This window comes from Meriones unguiculatus, chromosome 14 (assembly GCF_030254825.1).
Source record: "Meriones unguiculatus strain TT.TT164.6M chromosome 14, Bangor_MerUng_6.1, whole genome shotgun sequence".
NCBI classification, from domain to species: Eukaryota; Metazoa; Chordata; class Mammalia; order Rodentia; family Muridae; genus Meriones; species Meriones unguiculatus.
This window is the reverse complement of record NC_083361.1, coordinates 31,029,149-31,051,769: the sequence shown is the minus strand read 5'-3', so window position 1 is coordinate 31,051,769 and position 22,621 is coordinate 31,029,149. Positions and strand designations below refer to the sequence as shown.

At 38.0% G+C, this 22,621-nt stretch overlaps 2 protein-coding genes across 2 annotated transcripts; both read left to right on the top strand.

Moving 5' to 3' along the window:
* The first annotated feature begins 1,488 nt into the window (after window positions 1–1,488).
* Window positions 1,489–2,433, top strand: LOC110539337 (olfactory receptor 5P76). Its single transcript, XM_021626183.2, has one exon. The coding sequence runs from the start codon at window positions 1,489–1,491 to the stop codon at window positions 2,431–2,433; it is 945 nt and encodes a 314-aa protein (XP_021481858.1).
* A 17,706-nt stretch (window positions 2,434–20,139) lies between these two features.
* Window positions 20,140–21,075, top strand: LOC110539341 (olfactory receptor 5M5-like). The gene has a single exon (XM_021626187.2). The coding sequence runs from the start codon at window positions 20,140–20,142 to the stop codon at window positions 21,073–21,075; it is 936 nt and encodes a 311-aa protein (XP_021481862.1).
* Window positions 21,076–22,621: the final 1,546 nt, after the last annotated feature.

Here is a 22,621-nt window from a genome sequence, read left to right as displayed (position 1 = left end):
ATTGCAAATAAGAAGTTATCAAACTTCTTTAAAGATGCTGCTAGTAGATCATCTCAATAGTGCAAGTAAGAAAGCTTCTGCCAAAATACTAGTTGATAAATATATGTTGAATGAATGACACTAGCTTTAGCTTTTATACTTAAATTTTAGCATTATTTATTTATCACAAACATCAAAGTAAACCTAGAACTAATTGTTCATAGAAAATATATTTTATTATAATGTAGTAAATAGTAGACAAATCCTACATGGCTATGCATGAACACCTAGAGAAAACAAAATAATAAATTAACCTCTTGGGAATTGACAGAATCTTGGAAGCTTAGTTATTTTGCTTAGTTATTATTTTAACTTGAATACTCAGTATCCACCACAGGAAATAATAGTGCTCCATAATACTTCAGAATTCACATTTGAATTTTTAGCATCTTCAGATTGATCCCCAAAGGTGACAAATACTAAAAGACGACTACATAACTACCACAGCTTTGACTTTTCACTGACGGATGAATGAGTTCTCATTTCAAAAGGTAGGATGTTGGCTTCTAGTGATGAATCTGGCTAATTGGTTTTTATTTATCATCTAAGCAAAACATTTATATACCATTTTAGTATCTATTATGCTTTTTTTATAGGGATTGCATGGGTATTTCAAATTATTTAGTAAAACAACATTTTCTACGTCAACCTTATAAAAATATCTAACAAATTTCCAATTAATAATTTTATTGATAATTTAAAATTCCTGTCTAGTTGGTATGTGAATAATAAATTTATTTATGTAGAAAACTCTTACTCAACATGTTTTTAAAACTTTACAAAAACCCATTCCAATCATTTTTGACACAGGAATCTAATACTATTATTATTTAGCTTTATTATTACATAAATGTTAAGTAGTAGGGTTTAGACAGCTTGGAGTTCTAATTCTGGTTTTACTGGCTGTTATATAAACCACATAAAGTTAATCTCTTTCCAAGTTAAAATACTGATGGAAATAATCTTTTGTGAAGATATAATATTTTATGTAAAAATATTATGAAAATATTGCAATTTCATAAATTAGCTATTTGTATCTATGCATACTTCTAAGATTTATGCTTGTTTTTATGAAGCATGTAAAAATATTAGCTACTATCCAAGTATTTTCTATAAATCTATACATTCATCTTTTCTAATATATCCAAGACTTTTTTTGTTATTCTCATTTATATTTTATTTTTATATTTTGCTTTAAGGTATAATTATTTTTTTAAAAAAACATAACATTTAAAGAAAAAGGCATATTGTGTGAGGGAAGGATTTTATGTGTGCTGTGCAACTTTAAATTGTAGACTCATCCTTGAAGGCAAATAAATATGGATCCTTAAACATCTTTAAATATATTTGCATTATCTGTGTATTAATGAAAGTGAAACTACCCATTTATAAATCCTTGTATGTATTGTCCCCATCACAGCCATTTTCTGACAGCAGCTACACTGTCCCATGGCTTTCCAGGAGGATGGGAACCACACTGCAGTGACAGAATTCGTTTTATTGGGATTAACTGATGACCCAGTTCTTAGACTCGTCCTCTTCACCATCATCCTGTGCATCTACCTGGTGACCATGTCTGGAAACCTCAGCACCATCCTTCTCATCAGAGTCTCTTCACAGCTCCATCACCCCATGTACTTTTTTCTCAGCCATTTAGCTTCTGCTGATATAGGCTACTCATCTTCTGTCACACCCAATATGCTTGTCAACTTCCTGGTGGAGAGAAACACCATCTCTTACCTTGAATGTGGCATACAGCTTAGCTCAGCTGTTTTCTTTGGGACAGTTGAATGTTTCCTCCTGGCTGCCATGGCTTATGATCGCTTTATAGCAATCTGTAGCCCACTGCTTTATTCAAACAAAATGTCCACACAAGTCTGTATCCAGTTGCTTATAGGATCTTATATTGGTGGCTTTCTGAACGCTTCCTCCTTCACATTTTCCTTCTTTTCTCTTATCTTTTGTGGACCAAACAAAATCAATCACTTTTTCTGTGATTTTGCTCCATTAATAGAACTGTCCTGTTCTGATGTCAGTGTCCCTGCAGTTGTTCCTTCATTCACAGCTGGATCCATCATTGTAGTGACAGTGTTTGTCATTGCTGTCTCCTACATCTATATCCTCATAACCATCCTGAAGATGCGCTCCACTGAGGGCCGCCACAAGGCCTTCTCCACCTGCACCTCCCACCTCACTGCAGTCACTCTGTTCTATGGGACCATCACGTTCATTTATGTGATGCCCAAGTCCAGCTACTCCACGGACCAGAACAAGGTGGTGTCTGTGTTCTACATGGTGGTGATCCCCATGTTGAACCCCCTCATCTACAGCCTCAGGAACAATGAGATTAAGGGTGCTCTGAAGAGACAGGTTGGTAGGAAAATATTCTCTTAGAGATATGTTATTTTGAAAGCCGTGATATAACAATAGTGCCTCTTGATATGATGTTGAAGGGAATGTTCTGATTTAAAAAGGACTAATGACAATGTTAGCATGTGAGGAATTTTCCAATAAATATGGGGGTTCAAATTTCATATTACATACAAAATTAGAAAGTTCAATCATAAAGTCGAATTAATTTTTAAATTAATAGAATAAATCTGATCATACAAATATAAATTGCTAAATGTAATTTTGAAGTTACATTAATATTTCTTTTCTAATTAATTTAATTTTTTAATTACAGTTTATTCACTCTTCCCCTCCCAATCCCTCATCTCCTCCCATGTCCCTCCTCAAGTCCACTGATAGAGGAGGTCCTCCTCCCTTTCCCTCTGACACTAGACTATCGGGTCTCATCAGGACTGGCTGCATTATCTTCCTCTGTGACCTTGTAAGGCTGCACCTGCCTCAGGGGGAGGTGATCAAAGAGCCAGCCACATGTACTCTGTTCCCATTACTAGGGCACCCACTTGGACACTGACCTGCCATAGGTTACATCTGTTCTACAGGGGTTCTAGGTTAACTCCATGTATGGTCCTTGGTTGGAGTATCAGTCTCAGAAAAAACCCTGTGCTCAGATTCTTTGGTTCTGTTGCTCTCCTTGTGGAGCTCCTGTCCTCTCCAGGTCTTCTTTCATAAGATTCCCTGCACTCTGCCCAAAGTTTGGCATCTGCTGTGATACCCTGCTGGGTGGAGTCTTTCAGGCCCCCTGGATAGGCTCCTGTCCTGTTGCCTGTTTTCTCCCTCTTCCAATGTCCATCCCTTTTGCCTTTCTGAATGAGGATTGATCATCTTATCCAGGGTCATCCTCCTTGCTTAGCTTCTTTAGGTGTACAGATTTTCATATGTTTATCCTATATTATATGTCTAATGTCCACTTATAAGTGAGTATATACCATGTGTGTCTTTCTCCTTCTGGGATACTTCACTCGGGATGATCTTTTCTAGTTGCCGCTATTTGCCTGAAATTTTCATGATTTCCTTCTTTTTAATTGCCGAGTAGTAGTCCATTGTGTAAACATACCACAATTTCTATATCCATTCCTCAGCTGAGGGACGTCGGGGTTGTTTCCAGGTTCTGGCTATTAAAAATAAAGCTGCTATGAACATGGTTGAGCAAATGTCCTTGTTGTATTCTTGATCATCTTTTGGATATATGCCTAGGAGTGCTGTAGCTCGATCTTGAGGCAGCACTATTCTTAATTGTCTGAGAAAGCACCAGATTGATTTCCAAAGTGGCTGTGCAAGTTTACATTCCCACCAACAATGGAGAAGGGTTCCCCTTTCTCCACATCCTCTCCAGCATGTGTTGTCACTACAGTTTTTTTATTTTAGCCATTCTGATGGGTGTAAGATGAAATCTCAGGGTTGTTTTGATTTTCATGACCAAGGACATTGAGCATTTCTTTCAGTGTTTTTCTGCCATTCGATATTCCTCTATTGAGAATTCTCTGTTTAGCTCTGTACCCCATTTTTTTAATTTTTATTTTTTATATTTATTACAGTTTATTCACTTTGTATCCCAGCTGTAGCCCACTCTCTCATCCCCTCCCAATCCCACCTTCCATCCTTCATCTTCTCCCATGTCCCTCTCCAAATCCATGGAGAGAGGAGGTCTTCCTCCCCTTCCATCTGACCCTTAGGTCTCATCAGGACTGGTTCCATTGTCCTCCTCTGTGGCCTGGCAAAGCTGCTACCCTCTCAGGGGGAGGTGATCAAGGAGCCAGCCACTGAGTTCATGTCAGAGACAGTCTCTGTTCCCATTACTAGGGAACCCACTTGGACACTGAGTTGCCACAGGCTACATCTGTGCAGGGTTTCTAGGTTGTCTCCATGCATGGTCCTTGGTTGGAGTATCAGCCTCAGAAAAGAGGCTGTGCCCAGATTCTTTAGTTCTGTTGCTCTCCTTGTGGACATTGGAAGAAGGAGAAAACAGGAATCAGGACAGGAGCCTACTACAGAGGGCCTCTGAAAGACTGCCCAACAGTGTATCAAAGAAGATGCTGAGACTCGTAACTAATCTTTGAGCAGAGTGCAAGGAATATTATGAAAGAGGGGGGAGACTGTACCCCACTTTTTTAGTTGGATTACTTGATTTGTTGCTTTTTAACTTCTTGAGTTCTTTATATATTCTGGACATTAGCCCTCTGTCAGATAGAGAGTTGATGAATATCCTTTCACAGTCTATAGGCTGTCATTTTGTTCTGATGACAGTGTTCTTTGCTTTACAGAAGCTTCTTAGTTTTCTGAGGTCCCATTTATTGATTGTTGATCTTAGAGCCTATGCTGTTGATGTTCTGTTCAGGAAGTTTTCTCCTGTGCCAATGAGTTCAAGGCTCTTCTCCACTTTTTCTACTAACAAATTTGAGGTCTTTGATCCACTTGGACTTTAGTTTTGTGCAGGGTGATAAATATGGATCTATGTGCATTTTTCTATATGTAGACATCCAGTTAGACCAGCACCATTTGTTGAAGATGCTATCTTTTTTCCATTGTATGGTTTTGGCATCTTTGTCAAAAATCAGGTGTCCGTAAGTGTGTGGGTTTATTTCTGGGTCTTCTATTCAATTCCATTGATCCAAAATTCTGTTTCTGTGCCAGAATAGTTTGAGACCAGGGATGGAGATATCTTCAGACAATCTGTTGTTGTACAGGATTGTTTTAGCAATTCTGTTTTTTTCTATATGAAATTGAAACTTGTTCTTTCAAGGTCTGTAAAGAATTGTGTTCATATTTTTATGAGAATTGCATGCATCTGTAGATTGGTTTTGGCAGGATGGCCATTTAATCCTACTGATTAATTCTACGAACACATGAGCATGGGAGATATTTCCATCTTCTGATATCTTCTTCAATTTCTTTCATCAGAGACTTGAAGTTTTTTTCAAACAGGTCTTTTACTTGCTGGGTTAGAGTCACACCAAGATACTTTATGTTATTAGTGGCTATTGTGAAGGGTGTAGTTTTCCTAATTTCTTTCTCAGCTCTTTTGTCTTTCATATACAGGAGGAATACTGATTTTTTTTTTTTTTAGTTAATTTTGTATCCAGCCACTTTGCTGAAGGTGTTTATCAGCTGAAGGAGTTCTCTAGTTGAGTTTTTGGGGTCACTCATGTATACTATCAGATCATCTGAAAATAGAGATACATTGACTTCTTCCTTTCTGATTTGTATCCCCTTGATCTCCTTTAGTTGTCTTATTGCTCTAGCTAGGACTTCATTACTACGTTGAAAAGATATGGAGAGAGTGGGCAGCCTTGCCTTGTCCCTGATTTCAGTGGGAATGATTTAAGTTTCTCTCCATTGAGTTTGATGTTGGCTATAGGCTTGCTGTATACTGTCTTTAGTATGTTTAGTTATGTGCCTTGTATCCCTGATCTCTCCAAGACTTTAAGCATGAATGGATGTTGGATTTTGTGAAATGTTTTTTCAGCATCTAAAGAAATGATAATGTGATTTTTGTTCATCAATTTATTTATATGGTGGAGTACATTGATGGATTTCCATATATTGAACCAGCCCTGCATGCCTGGGATGAAGCTTACTTGGTCATGGTAGATATTTTTTTGTGTTCTTGGATTCAGTTTGCAAGCATTTTATTGAGTATTTTTTCATTGATATTCATAAGAGAATTAGGTATGAAGTTCTCTGATAAATATTCCCATCCTACTGAATGATAAGAAGCAAGAAGAAACTAAATTTCCTAAGAAAATTATAGACAGATTATCTGTAAGGATGGAACTTGCAGACTCATAAAACTTCTGATCTGTGATCTTGGCCTCTGGACACGATATAATTGTGGGATCTGTAGAAGATTAGAAAACCAATCTCTAATTGATCTGAAATTTCTGTCTAATAATATTTTTTATGTTTTGAAAGTTCCATACATTATAATATGTATTTTTATCACATCCATCCACCACTATCTCTCTCAACTTCATATAGTGTTTCCTGCCCAACTTTATAACCTCTTTAATCATTTTTAATTATTTCTTTTATATTAGATATTATAATATAATTACATCTCCCTTTTTCTTCCCTCCAAATGCTCACATATAGCCCTCCTTGCTCTTTCAAATTCAGTCTCTTTTTTCCATTTTTATTAATAACTCCTGAGTACAATTAGTGTTTCACATATTCACATGGGTATGTGGACATGTACAGGGTAAGTGACAAACCAGCAGTCTTGTGCCCAAAAGAGAGTGACTCTCTCTCTCTCTCATCAGCTGGCACTAGCTTCTCTGACAGGAATGGGACACCAGAGGCTCTTCTTTTCCCGTTCCTGCTGGAATTTTGATTGGCTTGATCTTGTGCACATAACCGCAACAGCCCTGCTACAATGTGGAAGCCAGCGTTCTACAGTGCTTCTCTCCATTTGCCAGATCTTGCATTCGTTTCAAGCCCTTTCTGTGCAGTTCTCTGTGGATTGCAAAGCGGAGATTGATATGGATGGCCCATGTTCAGTGAGCACACAGAGTTTTTATCAGTTATAGGCCTCTGTATTACCACTACCCTCTGCAAAAAGAAGCTTGTCTAACCAAGGTTGAGACAAATACAAACTTCCTCCCTGGGTTCATGACTCCTGCCTCCCTGAACTCGTGGGCTACATGTCCCAGTCAAGCTATGGACTCCTGGTTGGGATAAGTCTGTGATATTCTATACCAGGTACAAAGTCTAAGTTCTTTTGCTGGAATGAGCAGGTTCATGAGTTTCTCAGAACCCAAGAAAAACAAGTCAAAACAGTTTCCCAGAATAGTCAAACTTCGTAGTTTAACCATAAGATTGTGAAGAGGAAAGTTAGACATCCCCTACTCCACTTGCTAGAAGACACTATGAGACTGAACTGCTCATCATTTACATATGTGTAGGGGGCTTAGGTCCAGACCATGCCTGCTCTTTGGTTGGTGCTTCAGTCTCTGTAAACCCCTATGTGACTAGGTTAGTTGACCCTGTTGATCTTCTTGAGAAGTTCTTGCCCCCTCCCATTCCCCACCTTCTTATGATTCAACAATGACTGAAATTAAAAATCAAAACATTATGCAGACTTCTTGTGTCATTCTGGGACATCAATTTGTGCATGAAGTGGAAAAGTAATTTGAAAAAAAGAGTTAGAAATATGATGTGAAAAACCGATCTCAGTAATTTAAAGTGTTTCTTTCTTTACTTTGTATAATGGTTCAAGAAGTGATAAAGCTCATCATGGTGGCAGGACATGAGACTGTTGCAGTCAGGAAGAAGTGGGAGATGAAACACTGATCACTTGGTCCTTCTTGCTTTTTTACTAAGCCTGGAATCTCATCACATAGGACAGTGCTACTACTCACTCTGAGTGGGTCTACTCTCCTTACTTCAATCTTTCTGAAAAAGTCTTCACAGACATGCTCAGAGGTGTATCTCCTAGGTGATTCCTAATCCAGTCAGGTTGACAATGGTTAATCATCACAAAATTTTAAAATGTGTGACCCAGAGGGAATTTTAGGGATTCTTTAGAAACGCAGATGGGCAATGAGTGAGGCTGTTCCTGATATGTCTAACTCTGTGAGTCACTATGAGGACAGAGATCACAGGCCTAATATGAAACATCATGCAATGTCCTGAGAACTCTTCCCTTTCCCATACCTGAGTCAGTCTTAGAGATGCAGAATTTTTTTTAATTAAGGCAAGACTCTAAAGTTGAAGAAAAGCATTACAATCATTTTATAGATATACTCTCTGACTCTCAGTCCTCATGTTTTCCAAATGCACAGTAGGTCATTTTTAAGCAGTTATTGGTAAGAAACAACTTAGAGTGTTTAGGGATTGTTATAACCTTGCTCTGAGCTACACTAATCTTTGGGAGACTGTTCCACTGCCGTAAACCAAAAAGAGGTGGTGCTTACAAGAAACTAATTGTAAGCAGGATTTTACCTTTTAATGGACTGATAGCACTTAGATAAACAATAGGTATCAGACTAGTCAACAACCACAGAATTAGCTTCTCTTATATCCCCGACCCATGAACTAGAACTATAACATATATTCCTAGCCAATATGTAAAATCAGAGAAATAGGGTTTTCTTTGGTGAAATGAGTTCAACATAGGGCTGGAGAGATGGTTCAAGAGGTTAAGAGCATGAGCTGCTCTCTTAGAGGTCATGTGTTCAATTCCCAGCAGCCAGATGGTGCCTCACAACTATCTAAAATGAAATCTGGTGCCCATTTCTGGTGTACAGGTATACATGCAAACACACCTTCTATACATAATAAATAAATAAATCTTTAAAAAAAAGAATTGAATATATCCATCAGATGATCTCACACCAATGCACATATGGGCAGCTCTAATTTTAGGCTACAATTTTAAAAAGAAATGAAATTGGAATGGGGGGTGTGAGGGTGATCCAGGAGTAGTTAGAGACGAGAGGAGGTGAATACAATCAAATACATTGTATGTATGTATGATATTTTTAAAGAATAAATAAAAATTTCATATATGTACATATTTATTTCAACTCATAAGAGCCAGAATTTAAGACTCTAGCAGCATTTTTGTAAGGACAAATGACTGATCTGTGTGTCCTTAGTGTCTGTATAGCAATGACAGCCCTTGGGGTAATGGTTCACAGCCATTGGTCTTTCAGCATCAGCAGTGGAATTCTTACTTATCCATTTCTCACAGGGAGGAAGAGCTTTAAGCATGGTTTTCTAGTCTTCACGGGGACTCTGGGTCCTCTAAAAATATCCCCAAATCTGTTCTTGATGCTTGCAACTGAAGACCCTTGATGACTGAAATGCACACAATCTTATCAACAATTTTAAAGTGTCAACAAGGCACACATAGTAGCAGCACTGATGAATAGAGGAAAACCGTGTAGATGAGCGTTTTCATTTATATGGATCTCATTCATTTATACATTTATTTAAATATGCATACATTTATTTATTAGATGGTTAAATACTTAAATATGATAGCATAAATAAGCATACTGCAAATGACATAACTTGAAAGCATCTTGTAGGTGATAAGAGGCACAACAGTATAAGGACAGATTTGAGCTCTGGACTCAGGCTGCCTGCTTCAAATCCCATTTACTCACCTTGTAACCATGGACATATTACTCGAGCCCCTAGCCCATAAAAATGTAGACCAGAGGACTGTTGCTGATTGAATGGAATAATGTATGAAGAACTTAGAATAATGTCTAACATATAGAAAGTCCTCATTATATTTTAGATAACAGTACCATGAAAAAAGAAGACAAGAATATCTTAATGTCATGTGGGTTCCCTTGTAAGGGGAACAAGGTCTATCTCTAAAATGGATTCTATTGCCAGGATTTAATCACTTCCCCTTGGCGAGGCTGCCTCTCCAGTCCAGAGGGAAAAAAGATGCACTCAGTCCTGATGTGACTTGATATGTTGGGGTGGGTTGGAGGAGGGGGGTTCTGCTTTTCTGAGGAATAGAGAGAGGGAGGGTGGGACTGGGAGGAGAGGAGCGAGGGGGTTATAATCAGGATTTAAAGTTAATTAATTAATTTTTAAAAGAACATTTTAATTAAGAATGCTTTAATTAAGTTAGTGTGTCTGACAACCCACTGAGAAGTGTGCATGAACCACCATTCCAAGCCTGGTAATGTGGACTCAGTTTTCACCTCTAACCACAATACTCAAGCTAATTTGCTTTTATTTACTATTATCTATTACTGCTGCTTTTATTTGTTTTAACATAGCTATTCAATCCTATAAGCATGCTGACTCTGATCTTAAAAGGGCTTACATTGTAATCATAAGAAAATACATTTTCAAGTATACATGGTTAATTACTTCCCATTGATCTGAATTGTTTATCTGAACTAGGTTTTGGGCTTGCATTGGTTGGCTCAGAGTATATGGCTTAATGACTGCTCAGGGAACAGCAGCATATGCTCATAGTCAGTTTTAGAGGGGATACTGAGTTTAGGATTTAGGCCTTGAATTCATGTTGCCTGTATTTAGAACTGAGAATGAAGAACAGAATTGAAGACAAAGGCCCAGGAGGCTGTAGGTGAGATGTTATCTCTACCAAATCTCTTCAGAAGTCAGGCTATTGTAGCTTCATGTCACACCATGCCCCCAGATCTGAGTAACAAAAGATGTCATTAATTCTTTACCCCTTGCCAGATAGTCCTCCATGGATACCAAAAATTGTGGATATTCGTGACCCTTATAATAAACCATGTAGTATTTATATACAATCTATACACTACCTTCTGTTTGCCTTAAATCAGCTCTATACTACTTACTATACATAATATAATGTAAATATCATATAAAGTATTGTTTACAGAATAATAAGAAAAAAGTCTATACTTGAGCAGTACAAATACAAGCGTTAATTAAATTCAGTAAGATTAGAGATTTAGCTCAATGATAGACTGCTTTCCCAACAGCATGCACAAGGCCTTGGGTTCAATATCCAAGCTACCAAAAATTCAATTTATAATTGACTGAGTTTATGCATGCAAAATCAAAAATATAGGGAACAAACGCTATACACATACAAAACACACACACATACATATATACACACACACAAGCTTTGAGAAAAGACTACTCCCTACTTTGGGGCCTTAACTACAAACCTCTTTTAAATTCAACAAATATTACAATATTAAATTTCTAAACTCTCTGCTAAGTTTTTATGGATGACTTGTGAATATCATTTAATTCTGTAGCTTACCCCACCCTGAGAGGAACAGATAGATTTCATTCATAAATCAGTGTCAGGCTTGAGATAAGTTCACTCACATTCTGAGCAAATGTGAGAAATCTGGAAGATTCTAAAAGTGGTGGAGACCCGGTTTCTAGCAAATAGATTCTGATTCTCTGCAGAAGGAATAAGGCCTGCTATTTAAGTTGGCTGGGCTACCACATGGAGCCGGCCTGAGGCATCCCTGGATTTGCCCTCTTGAGACCTGCCTAGACATGCCTGGAGGCCGATGACACCACATCCGGTGGTGAGACATGAGCCAATGAGGGAGAGCCACAGCAACAGCCTGCAGTCCGGAAACCAACAGAGCGCTGTTGGACGGTCTAAAGGAACATCCTCTTCCAGAAAGAAAAGGGTCTGTCTGCTTTTGCCACTTGCCTGAATCGCGTACGCAGTCTGTGTGTTGACTCTGCGCCAGCTCGCCTACGCCCCCAAGGGTCCTGAGTGTTGTCACAGCAACACTTTGCCATAGTGAAATATGATTGAGACAAGAAAGTATTTTTTATTTTGTGTATGAATATTTTGTGTTCATGTACGTATATATGTGCAGTTCTGCATACAGTGTCAATAGAGGACAGAAGAGGACGCTAGATTTCCCTGGAATGGAGTTACATATAGTTATGAGCCACCATTTGGGTACTGGGAATTGAACCAGGAACTCTGCAAAAGCAGTAAGTGCTCTTAACTGCTAAACCATCTCATTTATATATACATTTTAACCTCACCTTTAAAAAATTCTTTGTAGAATTAGCTCCTGACTAAAATGATATCAGAATCACCTACTATCCTATTTTGCAGTAAAAGATTCACATCTGAAAACAAAATGCAACAGCCCTTTAGCTACTCCAGGGCAGACACAGTTGTTAGTGAGAGACCCTAACAACTCTCAGTCCTGTGCAAGAATCATCAGATCTGTATGGGTTCATGATGGTGGCAGAATAAAGCACGGTACTTCCAGTGGTCACCACTAGGAGGAGTTAACATTCCCCAGATCCCGAACTCTGGAGAGCATTCTTTCTCCATGAGGAGTCAGTCTTATCTGTGAACTGTGTATACACCTCCCTTAAATACAACTGCTTCCTACACACTAAAATTAAAATTTGCAGTGACCGTTTAAACTTGCTTTTCCTTTCTTTAGACCATCCCAGTGCCTTCTGAGACTCAATACAACCGCTAAAATTACTGAGATTTTTCTATTAAAAGTCTTTACTTTAAATGTGTTCTTTGACAATTTTACGTGTTTACAATACATTCTGATCACTATCCTTAATCTTCCCCAGCTTTCCTATCTCCCTATGAAGCCCTCTTTCCTACATTGATGCCTTGTGTTTTGTGACCCACTGAGTTTAACCAGAGCCACATGTATAATATAGTTTTTAGTATGCTCTCATCCCGTAATTATTATTCCCTAATTTGATTCAATAGAAATGCATAGCAAGAAAATAAAGCATTGTTTTTCTCTTACATTATCTCTTATGATAAACATGAAAGCCAAGACTGTCTTTTCTTTATAGCTGTCTAGTGTGCACATCTTAATCACATAACATTTTCAGAGTCTTAGCTATCTCCCCACAAGGTATTCCCAGGACCTCACTGCAGCTGCAACTTCAAGGGTACCTCCTCTGGATGTCCTAGCAGGGATTTTAGAAGGCTTGATCTCAGCATCACATTGAAGGTTCTGGACTGGGGAGTCATCTTGAGAGCAGGTACCAAAGCGTGGCAACCTGAGTCATCATTAGCTACTAGAATGATTCAGGGATTTTTCATTCCCAAAGGTGATTTATTCAAATGAAAAATACATCACAGAAATTGTCCCTTGAGACCTAGGAAGTGCCAGAATAACAGGAGGTAACAATTATAAACACTCACAGCTTCCTGAGTGTGGGCAAAAGACCTCAAGCAGTGGAAGCAGCCAAACATGAAGAGGTCTGCTTGTCAGGCTGGGAGTACATTCAGTGGATATTTCCAGAGCTTTGGGAATCCTAATTGTCTGCTAGGTCCTTGGTAAGTTGTACTTACTGTGACAGTTGATGTAGAAAAAACACAGAGCGGCCAAGGCAGGAGTGTTGTTGCTGGTGGGAGGACAAGGGCTTTGTTCTGGCCAGAAATGGAGTGGGAAAGATTGGTGGACCCCTAAGTTATGTTATTTGTTTGATTATTTGTTTGTTTGTTATTTGGTTAGTGTATTGTTTTTTAAGGAGACCATGGCCAGGACCTGATAAACTAAACTCAAGAAGCCACCCAGATCACATTCCAAAATTTCATGCAAGCAAACATTTTCTCAAAATAAAAAATTTAGCTTTCATCGGATTCCCAGAGTATTGCACTTGCCTGTCCCTCTCCTAAGGCTAAGAGTATCTCCTGGGTTAGTCAACACAGCTGTATTAATTGGCCATATATAATGAATAATGATAAGGAGTAAAACAACATGACAAATTTCCAGATGTTGATTATCTTGATAAACACAACAGTTATGTCTGGAGAAACTTTTAGGAGGTGTTGAGCCATCCCAGCATTCCTAAAATATTATCATAGAAGTCAAAATTTACAAAAACAAAACAAAACAACAACAACAAAAAACTTCCTGAAATAAATATGTACTGGAAAGCACAGATAGGAGCCAGTATTGTTTAGGCAGACAGGGCTAGAATCAGCCCGACTGGCTTTAAATAATGACTCTACCACTTCATGAATTTAGAAAACTACTGAGAATTACTACATCTGTTTTCTTGTTTTGAAACTGGAAAAATAACAAGTTTGTATTAAATAAAATGATACAAGCAACATCTGGGGCAATGAGATGGCTAAGCAAGTAAAGGCGCTGAGTTTAGTCCAATCTACAGCAGCAACCTCATAGAAAAACCAGCCCCAGCAAGTTGTCCTCCCATCTCCACACATGTGCCATTGTATGCACATTCTGATGCGTGCACAAGCACACACACACACATACACACAGACACATAACTTAAAATCTCTAAAAAGAAATATGACTTTATAGATCAAAAGTTTTTAAATAACCAGTAGTTATTAACAAGTTTGATTATTAATTAAATCTCATTAACATTTTCTTTTTTAAACTACAAGTTTTCTCTTACATAAAAAATTAAAGTTCAAATATATTTACATATATGTTACATATTTACACATATGTGCATATGTGTTTACATGTTTGGTTTTTTGTTGGTTTTTTTTTTTGGCTTTTTGAGACAGGGTTTCACTGTGTAGCCTTAGCTCCTGGACTCACTTTGTAGACCAGGTTGGCCTCAAACTCACAGCAATCCACCTGCCTCTGCCTCCTGGAGTGCTGGGATTGCATACAGGCTTGTGCCACCATGCCCAGGTTAAAGTTCAAATATTTACCATTAGAGATTGGTTATTTTTTTTATTTCTGAAATTTATCATTAGATCCATCTATAATCTAAACACTGGTAAATTAAAAGCTGATACTATCAGTAATTCTCAACCTCAACTATTAATTCAAGTGAAGTTTGCAGGAATGGAAAAACAATATTTTAATGCGATTAAATGATTAATAAGTAGTTAGCTAATGGAGCATTTAAACCTTCAAGTTGGCATGCATTAACTGCATCTTTGAAATTTTACAGGCAAGCAGGATGTCACATCCAGAATAGTCAATAGTAAAACAAAAATAAAATAAATAAAAAATAAATTTTAAGGAAAAAAAACTTCTGATAAAGCAAGAGCCATTAAAGGAAGCTGTGGTCTGTGTACTGACTCTTGGGCTTTTGAGTGTCCTAAACCCCTCTATGTCTGTTTAGAGGACTCGTTGTCCTAGTTCAGATCCCAGTAGGATCAACTCCAGAAATGAATCCAATCAGACATTTTGTTACTGTGCAGAATTCTCAACAAGCGTTTTACCAGCACCAGTAACATCCTTGATGTGTGATACCTGAAGATCCCAAGGTTAATCTGATTTTAAGTTCAGCTATAACTGAGAGCACCATGACCACACCCAGACAGATCACAGCCACCTAGTAAGCCAGAGATGTCAGGAATTCCTGAGTCTAAAGGCTCGCTATTCCTTGATAGGAGCTCACCTGAAGACCTTGGGGCAATGTTCATCTCTGCTGACTCTTCCCTTCAGGTTTTTAAAGGCTGAATCAGCCCTCAAATGCTTGTTTTCACCCATTTCTCTCTCCCTGCACAATTTCAACCATTCACAGCTCAGCCCATCACCCAAACCTCAGCAACTCCCATACCAGCATTAACAGCTGTGACTACGGAGCCATCCTCCACACCTCACACTGCATCCAGCATTCCTTCCTCTGAATTCACTGCTAGTGCAGACTTTCTGTTTCTACAACTACTTACAGCAACATGATTAGGCAATACACTAGGATATCTGCTTCCTTTCATCTCTCAATTGCAGTTTCTACTCTTGAATTAAATGGTGTTAATGTTGGTGAATTTGTGTAACACCTGTGTGTATGTGTGGTGTCGTGATGTGTGTGTGTGTGTGTGTGTGTGTGTTAGTGCGTTTGTACAAGTGTATGTGCTTCAATGTATTAGATCTCCTTAGGAAGCAGACATGGTGAAAATTAAACTGTCAATCAGTCAATTGACAAGTGATAAGACTCTTATTTTGGACTCTCTCTCTTACCTTCTTTTCTCATTTCTTTCATTTCTCCCATTTTAAACCCTTATGCCTCTTACGTGGAAAGTGTCCTACCTGTGTCCTTGCTGCTGGTGCTCTCCCTTCCTCTTCAGCCCGTTCAGGCAATGCCAGATTGAATCTCTGAAAGCAGAATGATGGTCAAGTAATTTCCACAGTTCAAGTGTTCAATATTCACTGCTGACTGTGTCCGTATTCACTACTCACTGAGCCACTGACTCTTCATGGCTTTCATGGCTCCACACAATATGACACACTCCTAAACATAGTTTGCCCCTCACTACCTCATCAGTATGCACTTATTCATTCCAAAAAGGATGTCCATTGTCTCCTAAACACACACAGGGTATTCTGAACAAGTTCTCACTTTTCTTCTACTTTATACATTTGCTTTTCATCTGTCCTTCTTTCTTTAGGGCTTTTTGTATTTTCCTGTCAATTAATTTTAAAAGCTTCCTACAACCTACAGGTTATACACCAAACTCTTTAAGATGGGATATTTGATGGCTGGAATGATGCCTCAAGGGTTAAGAGCATGTACTACTCTTGCAGATGGCCAGAGTTCAGTGTCAACACCCATTCAAGTAGTTCACAACCGTCTGTAACTCCAGTTCCAGGAGGATCCAAAACCTCTGGCTGCTGTGGACATCTAAACTCATGTGCACATACTAACACAGGGATAAATTAAAATAAATGATAAGATATTTTTAAATTGGATTATTGGACCTTCCTTTACCTAGCTTACACATGCAATTTTATCCATATTTCTTATCACCTATTCCAGACAGTGTTAGGATCCATACAGGAACATATGGAACACTGCCTTATACTTGCTTTTTGGGTTATTTTAGAGCACTTCTTTCTGCACCATAGCCCATGGGACAAGGAACTCATGCTATCTATTCCTTGTAGAGCACCTTTCAGGCAACAAAAGCCTTTCAGGAGTCCCAGCATGCTTCCAGGTCCTACAAGAGCCTCATTCCCAGACCACTCTAGGTGGTGTGAACTATGCTACTGGCATTGTCACCGTAGGCCTTACAGAGAGCTGGATATTGTTTACAGGGGTGTGGAAGTAGCCTGTACTTGCCTACTGTGCAGCTATGTATGGGGGCTGAAACAAGATCTCCTGAGGCTTCTGCATCTTAACCCAGTACAGTGAGCATCCCAAGAATTCTGTTTTCTAGGACATTATAAAGATATAGTTGCTAAAGAGAATGAATAAAACACATTTTATAATTAGTTTGTATTGTTTTTAACTTTCAGATGCTTTGTTATATGTAGCTTTGTGGGCCTGCATTTGCTATGCTTACCCTAGCCTTGTAAAAATCAAAGGCCTGCTCTTAATCACGTCTTTGAAATTGTTTAGTGTGTGGTTCTTCTTACCTCAGTAGTTTTATCTGTAATCCCCCTGTCTATAGTACTAGGGATTCTCCTCTATAATTCAGAACCGCTCCTGAATATAATGAAAATGGCTGCAATTGTCACTATATCTTAACATCACTGTTAAATACAAGTAGAAGCCAAAACAGGTAGAGACAGGAAAAGAAGAAAAGACCCTCCACAGAAAGCAAGGAAAAAGGTCACATCATTTTCATAATACATGAATGTGCATTTGAAAAATCCATAAGAAAAATCCATCAACTAAAATTGATTTGTAAATTAAAGAGAGTAGCTATAAAATTAAATTCACAAAATTCAATTGCTTTTCTATATGTAAACAATAGTTAAGCCACAGAATAAAAAAATAATATTTCATTTACAATTGTGACAAAAAGATAAGACACCTAAGAATAGAATTTTTTTTAAATGTATTTGGAAGCCAGACATGGTGGCACAGGCCTATAATTCCAGCACGCAGGGAGGTAGAAGCAGGCAGATCACTATGATTTTGAAGCCAGCCTGGTCTACAAAGCTAGTCCAGGACAGCTAAGGTTCCACATAGAAACCTTGTCTCAAAAAAAAAAAAAAAAAAAAGTGTATTTGGAAAATTATTATTATCAAAGTCTTTGATAGGTGCAATAAATAGCCTACTTAGAGAAAAGATCTTCTCATAAATATCTCTGTTCTCCCCAAATCAACATCTCAGTCAGAGGCATCTAAGTGCAAGCAAAAATTTTTAATTGATAAAAATCATGCTAAAAGCCAGGTGTGATGGTGCATTCCTGTAATCCCAGCATTCACAGAGGCAAAGGTAGATGAGGTTCTGTGAGATTGAGGCCAGCCTGGTCTACAAAGTGAGTCCAGAACAGCCAAGGCTCCACAGAGAAACCTTGTCTTAAAGAAAAAAAAAAAAAAAAAGGTGGGGGGACAAAAAAAATCATTCTAAAATTCATTTATGTGAGAGCAAGCCAGAAACTATGCTACTAGACACTAAAATGAACTCTACTATGTTTTATATTTGGTCCTAGCTCTAGAAGATACTACAAAAGGACATTGGAAGCTGATGCAAGCACTGAAAGGTTTTATTTTAGTATGTTTAGTATGTTTTAGTATGCCATAGGCTTGATCTTCAAACCAACAGTCAGCGGTAAAGTGGCTTAACCAACCAGTCATATTAGAACCTTTAACCAGCCATTTGGAGAAATAAAGAGAAAACTAATTACCTCATTCCTCATATAAAGTTTTTTTTGTTTGTTTGTCTGTTTTGTTTTGTTTTTTGAGACGAGGTTTCTCTGTGTAGCCTTGGCTATCCTGGACTTGCTTTGTAGGCCAGGCTGGCCTCGAACTCACAGACATCTGCCTGCCTCTCCTCTGCCTCCCTGAGTGATTTCATACCAAAATTTAATTCTAAGCATGGCAAAGACTGTAGTGTAAAAATGAAATCTGATAAATACCTGGAATAAGCAGGAGACAATTTTTGTAATACTAAATTGGAAAGTGTTTGTAAATCATGTCACAGATATCAGAATTCAAAAAGAAACATATTTGGCACACACTATTTAAAACCTACTGTTTGTCACAAGAAATAATGTAGCAACTTTAAAGTACATGCAGAACACTGGAAACTAAGCTTAATATGTGTAACAAAGAGTTGAATTAATTTGTCAGTAACCTCAAAAAATAGAAAGAAATATACACATTTTCACCCAAGTCCATTATCAGTTGCCATGATTTACCCATACACATGCATATGGATATTTCTCACTTTATTTAAAATAGAAAAATGAAATAACTTGTAAATTACAAACTTTAAATCACTTCACCCCAGCACCGCACATGCTACATGGTCCTGAGTGGAGCCAGAAGTGTATATTTACTGAATTGAGTGGAAATATTTCCATTAAGAGGGAATTAACTAAATCACAAAATCGCTTTGAAAAGAAGTGACACATCATAAATGCTAAGTTTGTAAAGGAGCATAAAACCATGGTCTCATATATGCAGAAAGATTTGTATGTTCGTTCATATCCACACATAAACTTCATTAAGCAGTTATGTTAACAGAAGAGCAGAAAACAGGCAATCTTTTCTTTTTTTTTTTTAATTTATAGCTATGAAGTTTCACCAATAGCTATGAAGAGATCACCAATGTTGTAATGTTCTACTGTGTTAATATTCAGCCAGGTGTTGGGAATAATTCAATGTCCCCTTAAGACTGTTGACCCTCCCTCCATACACAACACTCTTCTGGAAGTCAGAGAATAAGACATTATTCTCTTTACAGCATTGTGGAGCATTTTCTTGATTAATGATTAATGTGGAAACCCTAATAAAGAAAAGTATTATCCACACTGAAGTGCAGCTAATTATTTACATACCTGTTTCTCCTACCATCTTGTGATCACTCTCAGAAAACATATTCTTATTCATCTTCATATCAACTTCATTTTGCATAGTGTCTGGCATAACAAAGATGGGCAGTAGACATTTGGCCCATGGTGGCAATCAACAAACGAGTCATTTCCTGTTTCCACCTTCCACATTCATTCTCTCTAACCTGTGTTTTACGTACTCTAATCATCCATAGATCATAATAATGCTTTGTGAGTCCTTGCAGTAGACCCACAAGAGATAAAGCAATGTGATACCACTCTTCATCCCAGAATCAGATACGCTCTCTGGCCCTAAGTAAAGTCCAGAATTAAACTGAAAACATCACTGCTATAAACTTGAAGATAGAGCTTAGAAAACTCATGCTATGTTTCCTAAAAGAAATCAGCTCCAGTTACTTGGGTCTGTATGAAATGCTTAATTTTTGTCAGTTGACACTAGGATGGAAACACAAAGAGCTTGTGTTTTTAAGTATCTGGTCATTTTAAAGCCTATTTCTTCTCTTCACACCAGGTAAAAGAACAAAATGGCAAGAGGCAATCTCAGCACAGTGACAGAATTTGTCCTCATGGGATTCACAGATCGCCCTGAGCTTCAGCTCCCCCTCTTTGTGGTATTCCTGGTGATTTATCTCATTACCCTGGTGGGAAACCTTGGTATGATTCTGCTCATCAAGGTGGACTCACGGCTTCATACACCCATGTATTATCTCCTTGGTCACCTGGCTTTCATTGATCTCTGTTACTCATCTTCCATTGGACCAAAAATGCTGCAGAATTTATTGGTGAAGAAAAAAACCATCTCCTTCTCAGGCTGTTTTGCTCAGCTGTACTTCTCCAGTGCTTTTGCCACTACTGAATGCTTCCTCTTGGCCACCATGGCCTATGACCGTTACATGGCTATCTGCAATCCCCTCATCTACACAGCCATTATGACACAACGGGTCTGCAAGGAGCTGGTGGTAGGAGTCTACACCTATGGCTTCCTGAACTCTGTGATACAGACAGTACTGACTCTCCAGCTATCTTTCTGCAACTCCAATGTGATCCAACACTTCTACTGTGCTGACCCCCCTCTCCTTGCACTGTCCTGCTCTGACACCCACAACAAAGAGAGGCAGCTCCTGGTCTTCTCGGCAGTAAACCTCACCGGATCCCTCATGACCATCCTCATCTCCTACATCTGCATCCTCATCTCCATTATCAAAATTCAGTCTTCCCAGGGCAGGTGTAAAGCGTTCTCCACCTGTGCCTCCCACCTCACCGTGGTGACCATCTTCTACGGAACATTATTTTTCATGTACCTGCGGCAACCCAAAACAGGAAATTCATGGAGGCATGGCAAAGTGATCTCTGTGTTCTATAGTCTTGTAATCCCCATGCTTAACCCTCTCATTTACAGCCTGAGAAACACAGAGGTAAAGGATACCCTGAAAAAACTGCTGGAGGGCAAAACTTCATAGTGAGCAGAGTACTAGGATGAAGCACTGTGGACAGCAGTATGCACCAAGCCGAAAGAATTGGAGCAGGCCAACTCCTACCCAGTCAGGAAGTAGCTAACCGAATAGAGGATGTTCATGGCCCAAAATAATGAACCTCCTGGTGGGCATAAATAGTATTTAATCTGAGCAATTGTCATAAACTAATTAGAATTTATTTGCCAGCTAGAATAGTTGTGTCAAAATTACATATATCCTTCATGTGCTAAAGATGAAGTGGCTGACTACCACTTCATAACAAATTGAGCTCTACAGTCATAAAAGTCTTCAAAGCCCATATTTTAAGTAGAACTATGCAATAACGATGATCCATATACCCCCCCGCGCACACACACACAAGCATCTTTTATTAAACATTTCCCAGCTTAATGCTGTCTATATTTAAGCAAGTAATTTATTAGTCTTAAAATGCGCTCTTTCATAACACACTGCTATGGGTGGTGGTTAAATTTCAAGAACATCTCGGAAAAATCTCATATAATCCAAATGTAGTTGCAGTCCTCTGTGCTTTAAACAAGCAATAAAAATATAGTGGAGCACAAAGGAGAGGTAAAAATAGGTTCCAGCTAAATGTGCTATGTATTCAAGAAAAAGAAAAGTTTAATTACAGGAGATAAGGATGGGGGTTGGGAATATTTTAAGATTAAAAGTAGTCGGGGGCTACAGCTGAAACACAAAGTAAATAAACTGTAATTAATATAAAAATAAATAAAAATATATCAAAAAGATTAAAAGTAATCATTATTTAACAATTGATGTTTATTTTTCTTTCTCTGGAAAGCACATCTACAGTGTTCTGTTTGCTTTTTTCACTCTTTCTTCTCTACTTTCTGGATTTCTTTCTTTCTCTGGGAATCAGTGGATATGGGAGAAAAGAAAAGCAGAGTTTCCTGAGGAAACTGGAGTTGGGTGTGCGTGTTTCTGAGAAATAAAATCATCGTGTTGGTCTAGAGAATATCTTAGTTTTATAACATTTTCTGTATTTTTTGTTTCCACAAATCTGAAATTCCAATTTCTTAGCGATAAGCTACGTAAAATATTGGTATTTCTAGGGATAGAAAAAAAATATTTTTTTCTTTTCTTAGAGAATAATATGATTGGTCTAAGTCTAAACTCCAATACTTTTTCAAAATAATTATTAAGACTCATGAATCTGCCATGAACTTGTAAATGGTCTCTGTGCTGTTTTCAAAGATTGTTGTGATTATGTAACTTTCAAAGGGCTAAAAATAACTTACCAATTAACTACAGGCAATCTTTTAAATTAATCAAGAAATAAGAGGTCCTAGTTGTGCCCAAATTAACTCCTCAGACAATGTCTATGTGATCTCTGCTTCACTGTTGCTTGTGACTGAGTAATTTAGGAAAATAAAATTAATTATTTTAAATGGCTTTTTTAATTCAGAAGCCCGATGAAATGAGTTACATTGTATCCCTAAGTGTTGGCAGCAGCTATAAAGAAAACCACTGGCATGATAAAAGAACACAGGGAGGAAGGCACACAAACCAA